This window comes from Pseudoliparis swirei, chromosome 1, assembly GCF_029220125.1.
Source record: "Pseudoliparis swirei isolate HS2019 ecotype Mariana Trench chromosome 1, NWPU_hadal_v1, whole genome shotgun sequence".
Classification (NCBI taxonomy): domain Eukaryota; kingdom Metazoa; phylum Chordata; class Actinopteri; order Perciformes; family Liparidae; genus Pseudoliparis; species Pseudoliparis swirei.
The window spans coordinates 20,074,638-20,091,839 of NC_079388.1; the positions used below are offsets into that span (position 1 = coordinate 20,074,638).

Here is a 17,202-nt window from a genome sequence, read left to right on the forward strand (position 1 = left end):
CGACACGGGGCCGACGTTTCGGGAAGGGCTTGCCCCGAGACGGACGATCTGACCACGGGGCCAGATGTCATGCCCCGGGATTTGAAAGCGCCTGGGAAAATTTAGGAGGAGTAACAGGAGAGTGAAGGGGGGAGGGGGGAGGTTAAAGTATTCCAGCAAAGAGAAAATGCACCACAGCAGAGAGAGAGAGAGAGAGAGAGAGAGAGAGAGAGGGGTGAGAAGAGGTCAATATCTGCTGGTTAATATACACTAGCTTCTATACTAGCGACTATAATAGGTCCCTAATGCTCACACACACACACACACACACACATCTATACAGCGAGAACACCGGGGTGGGGTGAATAGGATAAACACAGGATCACAGTTAGCCTTTCCATACAAACCTATTGATAAATAAGTCTCCGCCCCCTCTCCCTCTGGACCAATCTTCAGTGAATTACAGATATTGTTTTAGTATCTCGGTGATTCTTCAATCTTTTGAAGATGATCATCCATCCCTCCATCCATCCCTCCATCCATCCATTCATCCATCCATTCGACTCGAGCGCACCACCACACACACAAAAATCCCCCCACGGAGCCTTTGGGAAAAGAAAAAAAACGCGTTCGTCACCCAGAGCGAAGAAGCGACTTCCTCTCCGTCCTTACCGATGGCTCGCGTCTGGGCGACGAGCGCGGCGGCGGGGGAGGGGCGGCGTTTGGGTTTGGAAGAAAACAGATCGTCCAAGTCAACGAGCGACGCCCCGGCCGAGCCCAGAAACGAAGCGGTCTTTGCGTACGCCTCCTGCGCGGTTTGCTTTCCTGCAATACAATAAAAGGTCCAGTTCTGCTCTAAAAGGTGTTTTCTTTAGGGAGCAGGTCAGGGAGGAAGAGAGAGAGAGGGAGCAAAGCGGAAGAGAAGTTTAATTGATTAGGATCGTTAGCCAGCTGCTGACCGATGGATGGGGGGGTGAAATGGAAAAGATGGAAGAGTAACGGAAACATGAGAAAGAGGAACCCGGCACACAAAGAGTTAAGTTGTTAGAGTTGCCATTCAATGTCTTCTATGGATTAAAAACAAGCATTTTTGCAAACTATCCAGAGGAAGAAATTAGTCGATATAATCAGAGTGGGTCATTTTATTGCCGAGTACCAAGCAAGACAATGATGTTTTTTTAAATGTGCCATGTGAAATGTGATGGATCACCGAGAACGAGCCTTTAGAAGTGCGACTTACCCGTCCCCTGGCTCGGCGCACCCCAAGGATCACTTTTTTTAGATGCTCCGTCTCCAAAGGGGTCACGAGATGGGGTGGAGTCTAACGGTGGAGCAGGGGAACCCCACGCATCATCTGTGCCAGCTGGAGCTGCAGCTTGACAGGGAAATAGAGCAGAAATGTTTTTTAAAAAAGAACAAATCTCTAACATACAGATATGATCGTGAACCTCAAGGTTAAGAAGCATCTATTCATTGGTTTCTGACCTGGAGCTCCCCACGCGTCATCGTCCAGTTTGGATGCATCTCCAAATGTCCCCCCGTCCCCCCAGAGGTCTCCGCCCTTGGTTTCCCCTTGAGCAGACGGCGCCCCCCAGAGGTCGGACGCGTCAGTGCGTGTAGAGCCAGCAGGGGCTCCCCACGCATCTGCACTGCCTTGAGGCGAGCTCACCGGAGGGGCATTGAAGGGGTCGGAGGCATCATCTTTTGGTGGACTGGACGGCGCCGTGAATGGATCCTCTTTAGGGGGTGTCGTTGGTGCAGCAAATGGGTCCTCTTTTGTGGGTTTGGATGGTGCCGAGAAAGGATCCTCCTTGGGTGGTGTTGATGCAGCAGGGAAGGGATCATCTTTAGGTGACACTAGTGCTGCGAATGAGTCTTCTTTTGGGGGTGTTGATGCTGGTGCAGTAAAGGGATCATCTTTTGGGCTACCGAATGGATCACCCTTTGGGGTATTGAAGGAATCATCCTTGGGGGCATTGAAGGGATCACCTTTCTGGGCGTTGAAGGGATCATCTTTGGGGGCATTGAAGGGATCATTCTTGGGGGCATTGAAGGGATCATCTTTGGGGGCATTGAAGGGATAATTCTTGGGGGCATTGAAGGGCTCATTCTTGGGGGCATTGAACGGATCATTCTTGGGGGCATTGAAGGGATCATTTGTCTGGGCGTTGAAGGGATCCCCTTTCTGGGCATTGAAGGAGTCATCCTTTGGGTCGTTGAAGGGATCTGGTTTAACTATTGGAGCAGCAAATGGATCTTCCTTGTCTTTGGGTGCATTGAAGGGGTCTGAACTGTCTTTCGGGGCGTTGAAGGGGTTGTCTTTTGCAGTAAATGGATCTTCTCCCTTCTTTGGTGCAGCAAATGAATCTTCGTCAGTAGTTGGAGCCCCCCAAGAATCACCACTGGCTGCTGCATCAGTTGCGTCAGGCTTTGTGGGTATGCCCCATGGATCTGGGGCTTCTTTAGGTTCTTGCGGGGCTCCCCATGCATGCGATTTCTCCTTCTCTTCCTTCTCCTCTTCCTCCTTTGCTTTCGCCCCTCCCCAAGCACCTCCTTTACCGTCATTGTCTTTGCCGGCATCCTCCCATTGCAGCTCGTCGTCACTCATCTTGGCCTAGGATATTACAATTAGAGAGATGAACTCTTAAAAGTGGCTTCAGGAGAGGCGTTACTCAACCGGTCCTGTTGACACATGAGATCTAACCGATTCGTTCAAGCCGAGTATTCGATTGCAATTGGTATTGGCTAAACGGTCGGTAATCTAATTTCAGAAGGATCCATTCTTTGACTGAAATGTGTCGTAGGAAAAATGTTAACAGATGTTTCTCCTATTTCTGAAATGCTTAGAAGATTAACCTGACTCTGTGGGGTCATGGGAAGAGGTCACGGACAATGACCTAGAGTCTTATTCCTGGACAGGTCAAACACAATCAATTACGCAGGGGTTTGGACTGGAAGTAGCCTTTGGAGGTCTCCGACTTCCCCCGGAGAGGAAACAGATGGATTTTGGGAATGCAGGTGTCTCTGAAATCGTATAAAGGATGGGGTCTTGCACTGAGTAGGCAGCAGTTATTTCTGACGGTCTTGAGAGAAGGCTCAGGGATTCTGACCATGGCATGGCAACCATGCTTAAACTACTTTTGATTTCTCACAAGGTAAAGGAACACTAATTTCCACCACAAAATGTATCCTTCACAACCCGTATTATAGACCGTTTGGTTTGGTGAGACTTTAGAAACCACGTTGATATAACTACTATGTTTTGAGGCCTGTCCACCTGTCCACCTGCTCCACACACCTCCTCCTCTCCGCCTTTCTTCTCAGCTTCAGCTCTGCTTCTTCCTCTTTGCGGCGAAGCGAATGCTGAGGCCAAGTCGGCCACCGACGGTATGTTGTCCAATGACGGAAGCCCTCCGGCCCCGACGACGTAGCAGGGCTTGTAGTTGGGATCCTTGATGGCGTCGGCGGATGAGACTTGTTGGAAGGAATGGAAATAGATTTTAAATGTGAGACACAGAAATTAAGTGAATTATACTCCAACTGGTGTTTAGCAGTGGTAGTTGAACGGCTCACCGGCAGAACCTTTCGAAGTCTTCTCTCGGGTCATGATGGCAAAGTCTCTCTCCTCCTTTAGTTTATCATCGTCCTCCATGAGAATGAGGACAACTTTGGCCTTCTCTCTCACATTTACACCCTGAAGACAGATAAGCTTAAATTAGACTTTGATTGATGATCTAAGCCTTAAAAACAAACCCCAAAAGTTACACGTTGTGTACGCCTGAAAGTGTCGAGCACTGTCTTCTGGATGACCTTGAATTAAAATATTTGACACTAAATATTTTATTCTTTAATAGTGAACTTGGCCTATAGGTTTTAAAGGAGTGTGATGGTATGGATAGCATTACACCTTTAAGTAGAGACTAAAGAGATCACCTGGTCTTTGCCCTCCTTCTCTACAAAGCGATACTCCGCGAGGGCTTTGACGATGTAGGTGTTGTCCTTCATCTTCAGGAGCACGCGGTCGTCACCGGTCTTCAACAGGTACTCCAGCAGCGTCAGGGACTGCCGGGGAAAAAAGCATGACAATAAACACGAGAAATAAAAACGCATACGACTGAAACCAAAATAGACTGTCAATCTGTACAGTTTCAAATTTGAAAATTTAAAAAAACACACACAAATTGTAAAATCACAGATTTTGTCAGAAAGTATAAACAACATTCAATCAATCAAACTTTTATTTCAGACTCAAGGTCCAGAGAGTACAACACATTAAAATAGAATAAAATACATACAAAATATTTTATAAATAGACAGCTGTACCAACGTCTCCGAACCCGGGACGACTGGGAGCGTGTAGAACTAAACTTGATGTGATGATTTCATTTTCTGAGTCAACAACCAGGCAGATACATTTGTACATAAGATTTCTTAAAATAAAAACATGCAATGCCTATAATGGCCACTAGTGCAACTGTCGATCACAAGATGGTCTGTCATGTTACAGAGTTGGTGATGGCAGTAACTTAAAAGCAGATCTATGGTGCAGTACACCATCATACACCTTTACTAAAGACTAGATTCATAAATCATGTCATGTGATGAAACCCAGAGGGTTTTAACTAGCATTTTAGAGAACAGTAAAAAATATATATATTTAAAACTGAAACTAAACTGAATTGACTGTCCGAGACCGTAGAAATGTTGATCATGTGACCTAATTTACCTCAATTAATTGTTGTCATCTCCTCCTCCTGAGCCACTGCACAGGGTTCTGCTGCTGCAGGTCCCAAGAGCCTTTTTCAAATAAGGACTGTATTCGTATTTTGATTATGTCCAATGTCTAGGATTAGACTGACGTCTTAAAACACCTCCAATAACGGCGGTTCAGAATAGAGTTACAAACCACACGGGTTCCATCGCCATCGTCACCTTGTAGATGTGCCTCCAGTTCTTGTCGTCGTTCAGGCGCCTCCAGAGCATCGTCATGATCTCGTTGCAGGCCACCACGTTGTAGGTCAGGTCGGAGAGGTCGGCCATCTGAGTGCTGGAGGGGCCCCACGGGTCGTTGGACGTCGCCTCCCTCACCTGCAAGAGAAGCCACGCCAGAAAATGTCAGGAAATATAAAAACAGGCAGAGTCAGAGACAAGAAAAGCTCACGGTCACCCAAATTATTGAATACAAAGACGAATGAAAAGTAATCTGTTCTGTTATGACGGATCGTGTTTCATCAGCTCAGCATAATGACAGAAAGGATGTCCCCTGACTCCTAAACCCTGAAGGTTAGGATAGAAGAGAATGACTCGCTGTGATTCAAGAGAACTCTCAGAGTTTTACTGCTGTGGAAGGTTTCAATGTATGACTTGTTTTATGGATCTCTCTCCTCTAACTTTGAACTGATCTCCCTCTTTGGCTGGCGCATCCTTTCAACCTCATGTTGTACAGTTAAGAGATTTAAATGGATTCAAGATTCAAGATTCAAGATGTTTTATTTGTCACATACACACACAGGGTGTGCAGTGAAATGAAAGTGGCAAAGCTCAGCAGGAATGTGCAAGGGCAACAAGTACACACTATTTACAATAAAAAAACCACAATATTTACAGTGTGTGTGTGTGTGTGTGTGTGTGTGTGTGTGTGTGCCTAAGAGGGGCAGTTGTGTGGGTCTATGTGGGGGTCCTGGTGAGGTCGGAGTTCACAATCCTGATGGCCTGAGGAAAGAAACTCCGTCTCAGTCTCTCTGTTCTTGCAGCGTGACTACGGAGGCGCCTGCCTGACCGCAGCAGCTGAAACAGTCTGTTGTTGGGGTGGTGAGGATCCTTCATGATCCTGCCGGCTCTGGTTCTGCACCTCCTGGTGTACAAGTCCTGCAGGGTGGGAAGTGTAGTTCAATAGTGCTCTGCAGAGCCTTCCTGTCCTGAGCGGAGCAGTTGCCAAACCAGGCTGTGATGCTACCCGTCAGGACGCCCTCTACAGCTCCAGAGTAGAAGGACTGAAGGATCCTCTGGGAAACTTTAAATTTCCTCAGCTGCCTGAGGTGGTAGAGGCGCTGCCTTGCCTTTCTCACCAGAGTGTCTGTGTTTGTTGACCATGTCAGATCCTCGGTGATGTGGACTCCCAGGTATTTATACCCGCTCACCCTCTCCACAGTAGTCCCGCTAATCCCCAGTGGTGAGTACGTCCTCTGTTGTTGTGCCCTCCTAAAGTCCACAATCAGCTCCTTGGTTTTGGTGACATTCATGATGAGGCTGTTGTCCTGGCACCAGAGTGACAGATCAGCAACTTCCTCCAGGTAGTCCTTCTCGCGTTGTCGGAGATCAGGCCCACCACCACTGTGTCATCCGCAAACTTGATGATGGTGTTGAGCTGAACCTGGCCACACAGTCATGTGTGTACAGGAGTACAGTAGGGGGCTGAGGACGCAACCCTGGGGATCCTGTGTTCAGGGTGAGGGGTTTGAGGTGTGTCTGCCCACCCTGACCACCTGTGGCCTGGCGGTCAGGAAGTCCAGGATCCAAGCACACAGGGGTGTTCAGTCCCAGCTCAATCAGCTTGCCAGCCAGTCTGGAGGACTATGGTGTTGAAAGCTGAACTATAATCAATGAACAGCAGTCTCACATAGCCCCCCCTCTGGCTGTCCAGATGAGAGAGTGTGGTGTGCAGTACCTGGGAGACAGCATCATCTGTAGATCTGTTTGGGCGATAAGCAAACTGCAGCGGGTCCATGGAGGAAGGGAGGAAGGCGCAGATGTAGTCCTTTATCAGCCTCTCAGCATTTCATGACCACCGAGGTGAGGGCCACGGTCGGTAGTCATTCATACATGCCGGAGAAGCATTCTTGGGCACAGGGACAATAGTGGATCTCTTGAAGCAGGCGGGGACCACGGACTCAGCCAGGAGAGGTTGAATATTGTGGTGAACACTGGAGCTAGCTGGTTAGCACAGGTCTTCAGTACTCGCCCAGATATGCCATCTGGACCTGCAGCTTTCCTGGTGTTCACCCTCAGCAGAGCCCTCCTCACACTGTGCTCGGTCACAGAGAGTGTTCATCCCCAGCGGTAGAACTCACCTCCGCTTAACGGTGTTGTTGTTAGCTAGCGCTGTTGTTGCTAGCCTCAAACCGCATAAAATGTGTTCAGGTCGTCCGCTAGGGATGCGCTGCACTCACCATTGGGTCTGCTCTGGTAGTTCGTGATAGTCCGTAGCCCCTGCCATAGGCGCCTGGTGTCGCGCTGCTCCATCTGTGTTTCCACTCTGTCTCGGTACCTCCTCTTGGCCTCCTTCACCGCCCTCCTCAGTCCATAGACCGCTGCCTTGTACTGCCCATGTTGCCGGATACAAGACCGGAGTTATAGGCAGCAGTACGGGCGCTCACAGCTTCACGGATGGATCTATCAACCCACGGCTTTTGATTAGAAAGACCCTAACTTTTACCGTGGGGACGATGGTGTCCGTTGCTATGAGGCTCATAGCCACTTCAGAATCTGACGCCACTGGAACTGGATTGGATCATGTCCCAGTCGAAAGAGCGCCCTGTAGCTCAGCCTCTGATTGGTCAGTCCACCGCTTCGCCCTCGTCACTACCGCTTCCGCGATCCTTTGTTTATACTCTGGAAGCAGAAAATGGCGGCATGGTCTGAGGAGAGAGACAGCCTTGTAGCCTCTCTTGAATGGCGATAGCAGTGGTCCAACGTTCTTTCCTCTGGTAGCACACGAATGTGCTGGTGAAAGTTCGCATGACTTTTTAGGTTTGCCCTATTAAAGTCCCCAGCCACCACCACAGGATACTTGTTCTGATGCCGACATAACACATCATGTAGCTCCGATAGTGCTACGCCGGTGTCCGCTTGTGGTGGAATGTAGACGGCTGTGGTGATGACCGAGCTGAACTCCCGGGAAGGTAGAATGGACGGCATGAGATCGCCAGATGTTCCAGGTTCGGCGCAGGAACGAGAAAGAGTCTTAATGTTCTTGGGGTCACACCACATGTTGTTTGTCATGAAGCAAACCCTCCACCCATAGATTTACTAGAATCATCCGATCTGTATGCACGGAAAAGAGAGAAGGACTCGGTTAGGCAGATGAGTCGATCCGCACCAGCGGGTCAGCCATGTTTCCGTAGACAAAAGATGTTACAATCATGTCCCGTTGGAATCTGATCCAAATCATCCATCTTATTTTCCAGAGACTGGACGTTAGCAAGAAGGATGCTGGGCAGAGGTGGACGGTGGGCTTGAACTCTCAGTCTGTTCCTCGATGTTTTCGCTGCCTCCCGTAGTAGCGGCTCCACTGTTGTTGTTGTGGTTCGCTCGTACGATCTCTGCCGGCCACGCTGGTTCGATGGAAAAAGTGGACAAAAACCCTTGTTCTTTCCCCTCTGGTAGCACACGTAATGTGCTACCAGCAACAGTGCGTCTCAATGTCATCTTGTAGGTGTGCGTGTGTCCTACAGACTTAAGGAGCATCTCATCCTCATCTCTCTTCCCATGGCTACTGCCCCAACTATCTCATTAAAGCAAAGATAATCCAAAATACATCTCGAACTTAAAAAAACACATTTTATTTCCTGCTCCATGTCGGGGGTCACTGAGGCCCTCTGAGTTCTCCAGTTTCTGTTACCTTGACCTCAGCCTCAGAGTAGTTCTGGACCAGGTTCTTCAGCTGGCGGCGGAGCATAGAGGACGTCATGGCGCCTAAAAGGGGGGGGGGGGGGGGTCACTTGTGAACAACGAGATGAAATTTCCTCACACACACACACACACACACATCATTACAAATCATACCTTTTTTGTAAAGCTTGTACTGTCAAATATATATATAGAGATGTTGCTTTAGTGCTGTGTCAGCGTGTGCATCCTGCTCTATCTTCCCCCTGGATGCACTGGCTTCTCTCGGGATGTTTGGAAACCAGATCCTACAGCTGCAGGGAGGAAGACAACATGTTTTAAAAAAAGAAAAAAAGAGCAGATGCATTGGGTTGGCAGTGAGTCACAATGGGCACGCTCACATTTATGAATGCATGGCTGCACAGCTGGCCTACAAGGACGAGCTACTCGTGTCAGTGTGTCACGATCACTGCGACAAACCACAGATCCTCAGATAGCTTAGCTTCGCTGGAGAAGCTACAACCCGGAGGCATCAGCCAGCATCCGAGTCGTAAACTACACTCGCAGGGCACCTGGATGATCAACCTGATCCCGGACAGGCTGGAAGTCGACGGTGCATCCGTGAGGGATGCGTTTCAGAACCTCGGAGAGCGACTGACGACGGCCAGCAGCCGTCAATATGGCGAACGCAGTGATCAATGCAGCTTAAATATCAGGCGTTAGCGATGGAGTTAAAGGGGTCGCGTCTCGAGAAACGGTCGCCGTTGTCGGATAAAAAGATAACACCCGTTAGTCGCGCGTCGTCTCGTGTTTTTAATGTGTATATTTGCTGTAAGAAATAAGAGACTAACCACTCTGTGTGTAAGATCTGCAGGATCCTTCGAGGAGAACGACGCGACGACCACTTCCGCTTCCGGTCGTTTTCAGCACCACCTGCAAGTCCACGCCCCCCTCCCCCTTCGCGATATCTTTTTATCTATTGTATATTTATTATTCTCAATTAAACATATATTTCTGTTGTTCACCAGTTTTACGTCTTTTGTAATGAAATATATATTTGTAAAAATTCAGCAGGAAATTATTTGTTGTCTTTCTAGTATCGAACCGTTATTTTGCGTTTTAGTTTAGCGGGTACGCTTTCACTGACCCTTAGGACGCAGACCACACACACACACACGCACGCACGCACACACACACACACACGCACACACACGCAGAGACCCCCCCCCCTCTCCCCCCAGGAAAGAAGCAAATAAATGAGTCACAACCACGACTCCCACATCAATAACAGTCGAATCAAGATGGCGGCCGAGGGCGAGTACGAGTCGATCCTGTGCGTGAAGCCCGATGTCAACGTCTACCGCATCCCGCCGCGCGCTTCAAACCGCGCGTACAGGTAAATGAAACACCTCGGAAGGGGTCGTCGACGGCGTATTGTGAAAATACTGCGTTTCGACCGACATTTTACTTTCACTGAGGGGCACGCTTACAAATCACGAAAGGGACAGGATGGAGAGGGGGGGGGCGTTATGTTTATTTTATGCAAGGAGTGGAGATAAAATTACGTGTTTCCAGTTGTAAATAAATATATTTAATCAACGATAACAAACCTGGGTTTTCTGTGTCGATAGTTATTATGGATTCAAACTTTATGTCTTTAATCTGTGATGCGCATGCGCAGACCGCCTTGACTGCACGGAGAGATAATAGAATCAACGCATGGCTCCATATGTTCACCAGAGGCGTTACATGAGAGAGGTAGAATTAAAAGAGAGGTACAGTGTAAGTATGAATGCTCAACCCCCTTTTTATATTCATATACCAATGCCTATATATTAATAAATCATGAGTTCTATATATAGACCTAGTTATTTATTAATGACAGTGGCGTGGGCCTGGGCCTTCAGTGAGGTCCTACACAGTCCCACCCGAATTAATCCACCTCTTATTACTCTCATTATGACGCCGTGGCTCTAGACACTATACAGTTAGACAGAGACGCAGGAGAACCAGGCGTTGCGTCACCTTGAAATTGACATTTTTATTCAGAGAATTGCAGGGGAAGAGTACAATACAGTTCAACTAATAGGCAAGAACACAGTCGAGTGCAACAGAGTTATAATAATATTCGTCTTATATGCATTTCTGGTCCACAAACTTTAAACTTTAAGTCCAACTTTTTTTTAGTGTGTTCACTAAAAAGCGCATTGTCACCAGAGCAGTTTCACCGTGATGATGAAGATGAAAGTTCCTGTTTACCCAAACACACATGACACAATTAATGAGTCTTTTCAATATGTCCCTCTTGTTCTTCACCTGTTCATTGTGCAGCTCCGTTGCCACTTGTTCGTTGATCTGTAGATCCGCTCCGTGTCCCCAAACATTTTCAAAGCACCGATGCTTGTAGGTGCCGAGCCGTACTCTAGTGTCTCGTTGCTGCCTCGGTTAGACAACTCAAGTTTGCAAAGCCAGTGTGGCTCCCAACACCAAATCGATCACTTGCAACAGGCATCCCCAGCAGTCTGGTGTGCAGAGCTTCTCGGAGCCTGTGAGCCATCGGTAGCGCTCGTAGTTGGAACTTTTAAAGTGGCGAGCGAGCCCCTGTCCCGCCTGTGACGGGCTTTGTAGCGTCGCGTCGGTCTTAAAGTTCGTTGAGAATGGCGTTATAATTATATCCTCGACCAAATCGATATCTTCTCCTCCTTCCGCCATTGTGGGTTGAACAAACAGCTTAGTAGTACGCAAATTAATTCGTTTATCAAATTCAGTTTCCTAGTTCTGAGGTTCTGCATCTACCTGCCCATAGACCCCGCCTCTCAATATTGGTAATCCAATCAAAAGACGTGCAGCACTCGGCCTGCTCGCTGCTCCTGTGCCGGTTCCGGGGCCTTCGAGAAGGCCTAGAGGAGCCAACTCTAAAGCTGATTGGTTGACACAAAATATTCATTTCCATTCACTTTAAGCTACTAGCGCCCGCAATGTTGATTCTGAAGGCCTAAGGGCAGATTTTAGCCCCCTGGCAACACACGATGGCTGAATATGATTGGATAAAAGATCTAACATAAAGATCAGCCCTCCAAATCTCAACCTGGCGCTGGCAGCAGCGCAACCAAGAGGAACGCTATGAAATTAAGAGAATAACTCTTACTCTGGGAAATAATTGAATACATATTTGTGGGAACATTTATTTAAAAAAAAAATTATATTCTGATGATGTTTAGGCCAGCAGAGAAGGCCTTGCTGGCCCTGACGGCCCGCCACTGATTAATGATAATATAATGTAGTGTTAAATTCTCCCTCAAACATGTTGTTGGTCCACAGGGCAGCAGACTGGAAGCTGGATTCTCCAGACTGGACCGGACGCATGAGGATCACCGCCAAGGGCCACGTGGCCTTCGTCAAGCTGGAGGACAAGGTCTCAGGTGGGACTGCAGTGTTCAGGCCACCAGGGGGAGACTCCTCTGGTTGTATAGAAGTCTATGCTTCATGTGTTACAGCTGCATTCTCTGTCCTGACCACCAGGGGGCGACTCCTCTGGTTGTATAGAAGTCTATGCTTCATGTGTTAAAGCTGCATTCTCTGTCCTGACCACCAGGGGGCGACTCCTCTGGTTGTATAGAAGTCTATGCTTCATGTGTTAAAGCTGCATTCTCTCTCCTGACCACCAGGGGGCGACTCCTCTGGTTGTATAGAAGTCTATGCTTCATGTGTTAAAGCTGCATTCTCTCTCCTGACCACCAGGGGACGACTCCTCTGGTTGTGTAGAAGTCTATGCTTCATGTGTTAAAGCTGCATTCTCTCTCCTGACCACCAGGGGGCGACTCCTCTGGTTGTATAGAAGTCTATATAGTGACTCTACTTCTCTTGATGTATTCCCTCAGTAAACATTGTAAACATGAGTTTTTGTCTCAGTCTCTAGTTTCAAGTCTTCTTTATTACAGTGTGATGCTTTAGGGGCGGGGCTACAAGTTGATTGACAGGTCTCTACCCCGCCCTCCCTCTTGTGACCACCAGGGGAGCTGTTCGCCCAGGCGCCCATCAATGAGTATCCTGGCGGCGACATGGAGACGGTCAGCGACTCCAGCCGCTACTTCGTGCTGCGGATACAGGATGACAACGGTGAGCGTGGTTTGTGAGGACTTCCTGTTGGACTTCACACGCCACTTTACTGGAACGCCATCTCTCGCCCGCAGGTCGGAGCGCCTTCATCGGAGTCGGCTTCGGGGACCGAGGGGACGCCTTCGATTTCAACGTGTCTCTGCAGGACCACTTCAAGTAAGAGGAAAACACGGCGAGCCGCGTCGTCGCCGTCTGGCTTTGGGGCGTCCTCGCCGATGGTTCTTGCGTCACCTGCCTCTCTCTCTCTGTCTCTCTGTCTCTCGCTCGCTCGCTCGCTCGCTCTCTCTCTCTGCAGGTGGGTGAAGCAGCAGCACGAGTTCAGTAAAAATGCCGAGCTCGGGGAAACGGGACCGAAGCTGGATTTGGGCTTTAAAGACGGACAGACCATCACGCTGAACATCGGGGTGAGGGACTCGACATGGATACGTGTAGAAAGACTTTGGAGCCTCGAAGAAGTCCAAATAAATCAGATTTTTTTTTTTTACTTGTAATTACTTCGTACTGCCGATAAACGAAAAACTGGAGCTCAGGTGTAACTTTGTGGACCGTCTGTAATTCACAAATTGGTCAAATCATAATTTCATATTACAAAAAAGAAACTATTTTTCACCTTTCTTCAAAGTTCAGGTGTATGTGTGTGTGTATATTATTTATTTTTATATAATTTATTTGTATATATATATATATACATGCGCTCATGAAACATCTGAGATGTGATTTTTATTATTTTCTCCACCTCTAGCAAGGTAAAAAGAGGGATAAACCCCGCCCACTCAGCTCAGGTGGGTTTGGACTCCTCCCACCACCGCCTGGAGGCAAGGTGGCCCCACCCCCTCTGTCGGGCTCATCCAATCACAACACGGTCCCCCAGACGGGGGACATGGCGACAGGTAGAGTTATGGGGGGTCGACTCGTATTCTCACCTTTCTGGAGGTGCAGAAACACGACGTTTAAACCAGGTGTTATTAATAAAGTTTGAATGTCTCCTGTATCGGTCAGGATGCCTGTTGGAGCTGGACAGCAGCAACTCCAACACGGTGGTTCAGTCCAACACGGGGGTTCAGTCCAACGCCGACTCAGATCTTTGGGGGGACTTCTCCGCTCCTGCGAGGTAAAGTCATGTGACGTTGTTGTTAAGTTTCTATGTGTGACCTGTTGGGTGATGAGACCTTCGTCTTAAAGCATTTGTTTGAGGTCTGGAGGTGTGCCTGTATATTTATTTTTATTTTATACATCTATTTTATTAATATATTAACTTTTTTATTTAAATACTTTAATATATTTTTTATATTTTGTTATCTTTATACACATTTATTTATTTATATATTTTTATTTATATAGATATTTTGTAATATATATATATGTCATATACTTTTAATTTAATTTATTGATTCATATGCAAATGACATGTTAGTTTTGTTTATGGCGCAGTATTATAATTTTCATGACATGCAAATCTGCTACTGTCCTTTTTAATAAGTAATTTTATTATTATTATTATATAGAATAACATGAATAAACTAACATGAGTTCCTGTGTCTGCAGCTCCGTTCCAGCGACGTCACAACTGCAGAACTGGATGCAGTTCTGAGTCTGTTGTGATCTCCACACACACACACACACACACACACAGATCCCGAGTGAAACTCCACAGAGCTTTAGCAACAACATTTTCATCCAGAAAGAATCACGTTTTTCTCTCGAATATCAAATATTGTTGAAAGGAACTGAGGCGTTAATCCGTTTTTAAGAAGCCATTATATGATGTAAACCACCCCCCCCCCCCCCCCCCCTGAAAACAGCAGATATTAAGGGCTATGCTGTCGTCCTGATGGCAGCGTTTCCTCCTCTGGCTGCAGCTCTGCTCAGAGCTTCATGTTGTCCACGGCGCCCCCTGCAGGAACTGCAGAGTACTGCAGCTCCAGAAGTGGAGGCGACTAACTGTAAGACGGTTTCCTTATCGCTCTCAAACTGGCACTTAATTCATGCATTTGTATTATTATTTATTTAATTAGATTATTTCTAATGAATCACAACTTTCCCTGAATAGTTTGTCTAACTTTATTTAAAATATAAAGATTTAAGAAGGAACTCTTGGATACATTTGTAAGAGATTTAACGTGAATAAAAACATTTAATTTTCAGACTCCAGAATCACTGTACATAAAATGAGCGATGATGCAAGCGGAGACAAAAGATGCAACTTCTAAATGTTTTTCGGTCAGTGGTGCATTATGGGATGCAAAACTGATTTCAGATGAACTTCGTTTTTTTTAATTTTATCACCGTTATTATGCCTTGTATTGATGTGTCGCCACGGCAACCATTGCACAGTATTGTTTTAATTCCTGTCTGCTGTATTATGTCTATAAATATCATGTTTACAATGTGAAATATTATTTTGGTTTACTACCGATTGGCTTTGCTTTGTTGTGATACCCACACATCCGTCATCACTGCCAATTATTTTTCATTTTTATGAACTTTTACTGCATTTTATTTTATTTTTTCTTTAAAATTAACCGAGTAAGCTAAGAATGAAACATTATGCTGAGTTTAGTGGTGGGTTTTGATTTAAACTACTTAAATACTTCCTCACAACACAATAAATGAGGTGAATGTAGGCGACGCATTAAATGAAATATGTAATGACGTCCACGTCTGAGAGCAGAGGAAGAGGAAGAGGAGGTGGAAGTGGAGCGCAGGATTATTAACTGCTTTGTTGTGTTTGTGCGATGACCGTGAAGCTATTATTGTTGTTGTTTTTTAATGGCGGAATTTTCTGGGTGAGCCTTTAGCACTGAATGTGGGTGAAAGGTTGGAAGTTAAAGGAGTTTTTATTTTGGGAAACGCTTGTAATTCTGGAAACTAGCTAGCTCGGCTGAAGAAGAAGAAGAGTCGTATTCATTGTTTTCTTCTCTTTAAATGTGGAACTATGCCTTTAAATATGTTTTAATACTGTATTTGCCGACGTGGACGGACCTGATGTGGCTTATTTGACTTAAATAAAAGATGAGGGCGGGACTAACAAGGTGGTGGTGATGATGATGAAGAATGTCTCCATGGCAGCGTGTGATATGTTAGGAGAGGCTCGTCTACACGACTCCTGTGAATTTATTTAGTTTGTGTACGTTTTTTATTATTTTCTGTGATGACATCACGGATCTGTGTGAGTCGCCATTGACGTGTGTGTTGTGTTTACATTGCTCGTCTCGCTGAAATGTATGAAGAAGAAGAAACGTCTCATTCCACTCTGGCTGTAAACTGACCAACACTTTTGATTTATGACCAATTTAATGAGAAAGAGGCAATAAATCCTTTCAAAGGACGCGTGATGTCGTCTTGTTGTTGTTGAGCTCTTAAGCATTACGACTCCACAGTTGAAAGGTTTATAAGAAATGGAATTTCCTTCAGGTAAAACCAGAATTATTTCTCTTCTGCTAAATTTTATTTGGCATTTGTACCAAATATTTATATTTATTAGATGTTTAAAAATATATATATGTTTATATACATAGTATATATAAATCTCTGGGATGTGAAACCTAACCGTGGAATATTAAAGGTTATTTAAAAAAACAGGAACAATGCTATTTAACAATTACATTAATTAATTTTTTATCTTAATTACTATTTAAATGTTTGTTGTATGAAGTTAATAATCCTTTCACACGGGTTTTACCTGTAGTGACAATATTTAAAGTCTGATTGTCTGTTGCTCACTAAACACAGAGACTTTAACGTTGGGTAAAGGTATTGAATGTCCAGAGAGATCTCCGTTCCTCTGGGAGAAGCTCTGAGCTCTGCTGATGGACAGAAGGAGACGGATAGCTGGAGGGACACGCCCACAAATCTATGGACACGCCCACAAAACTACGGACACGCCCACAAAGCCTCATCTTCATCTCGTCGCCTCGCTCCAACTCTTCAGGCCATTTTAATCGTTTTGGTATGCGTCCTCCATAACCCCACCCACACACACACACACCGCCCCCCCCACACACACCCCCACACACACATACTGCCCCCCCCACACACCACCCCTCCCACACACACACGCACCGCCCCCCACACACACACTGCCCCCCACACACACACACATACTGCCCCACACACCGCCCCCACACACACACCGCCCCCACACACACATACTGCCCCCACACATACTGCCCCCACACACACCACACACACACATACTGCCCCCACACACACACCGCCCCACCCACACACACATACTGCCCCCACACACACACACCGCCCCCCCCACACCCACACATACTGCCCCCACACACCCCCCCCCCACACACACACACACTGCCCCCACACACACACAACGCCCCACACACACACACCGCCCCCCCCCACACCCACACACACCTGTCATGTTGATGGATTGATTCTTCTCAGCCAAACGGACATTCAGGACTTTTTATACACTCGATATCCTCGTTTATCTTTCCAAAGATCTGATTCCAGCTGTCATCGTCATCATGACTC

At 46.8% G+C, this 17,202-nt stretch overlaps 2 protein-coding genes across 3 annotated transcripts; one reads left to right on the forward strand and one right to left on the reverse strand.

Annotated features, from left to right (window-relative positions):
- Nucleotides 1-9,715, reverse strand: epn1b (epsin 1b). The gene is made up of 10 exons (XM_056421454.1): nt 8,988-9,715; nt 8,764-8,900; nt 8,600-8,673; nt 4,912-5,067; nt 3,913-4,041; nt 3,553-3,673; nt 3,278-3,453; nt 1,465-2,593; nt 1,220-1,354; nt 1-804 (listed from the first exon to the last, which is right to left on the reverse strand). The coding sequence occupies exons 3-10, from the start codon at nt 8,666-8,668 to the stop codon at nt 527-529; spliced, it is 2,193 nt and encodes a 730-aa protein (XP_056277429.1). The 5' UTR covers nt 8,669-8,673; nt 8,764-8,900; nt 8,988-9,715; the 3' UTR covers nt 1-526.
- Nucleotides 9,716-9,836: 121 nt separating this feature from the next.
- necap1 (NECAP endocytosis associated 1) lies at nt 9,837-16,033 on the forward strand. Of its 2 annotated transcripts, XR_008833512.1 has the most exons (9): nt 9,837-9,982; nt 11,908-12,008; nt 12,601-12,705; nt 12,780-12,861; nt 13,001-13,109; nt 13,448-13,595; nt 13,705-13,816; nt 14,251-14,648; nt 14,851-16,033. XR_008833512.1 is itself a non-coding variant. In XM_056429824.1 (8 exons), exons 1-8 carry the CDS (start codon nt 9,843-9,845, stop codon nt 14,294-14,296), a joined length of 843 nt encoding a protein of 280 aa, XP_056285799.1. In that variant the 5' UTR covers nt 9,837-9,842; the 3' UTR covers nt 14,297-16,033. The 2 variants fall into 2 exon arrangements, 1 of the variants encoding a protein (XP_056285799.1); XM_056429824.1 differs by having other exon boundaries at nt 14,251-16,033.
- Nucleotides 16,034-17,202: the final 1,169 nt, after the last annotated feature.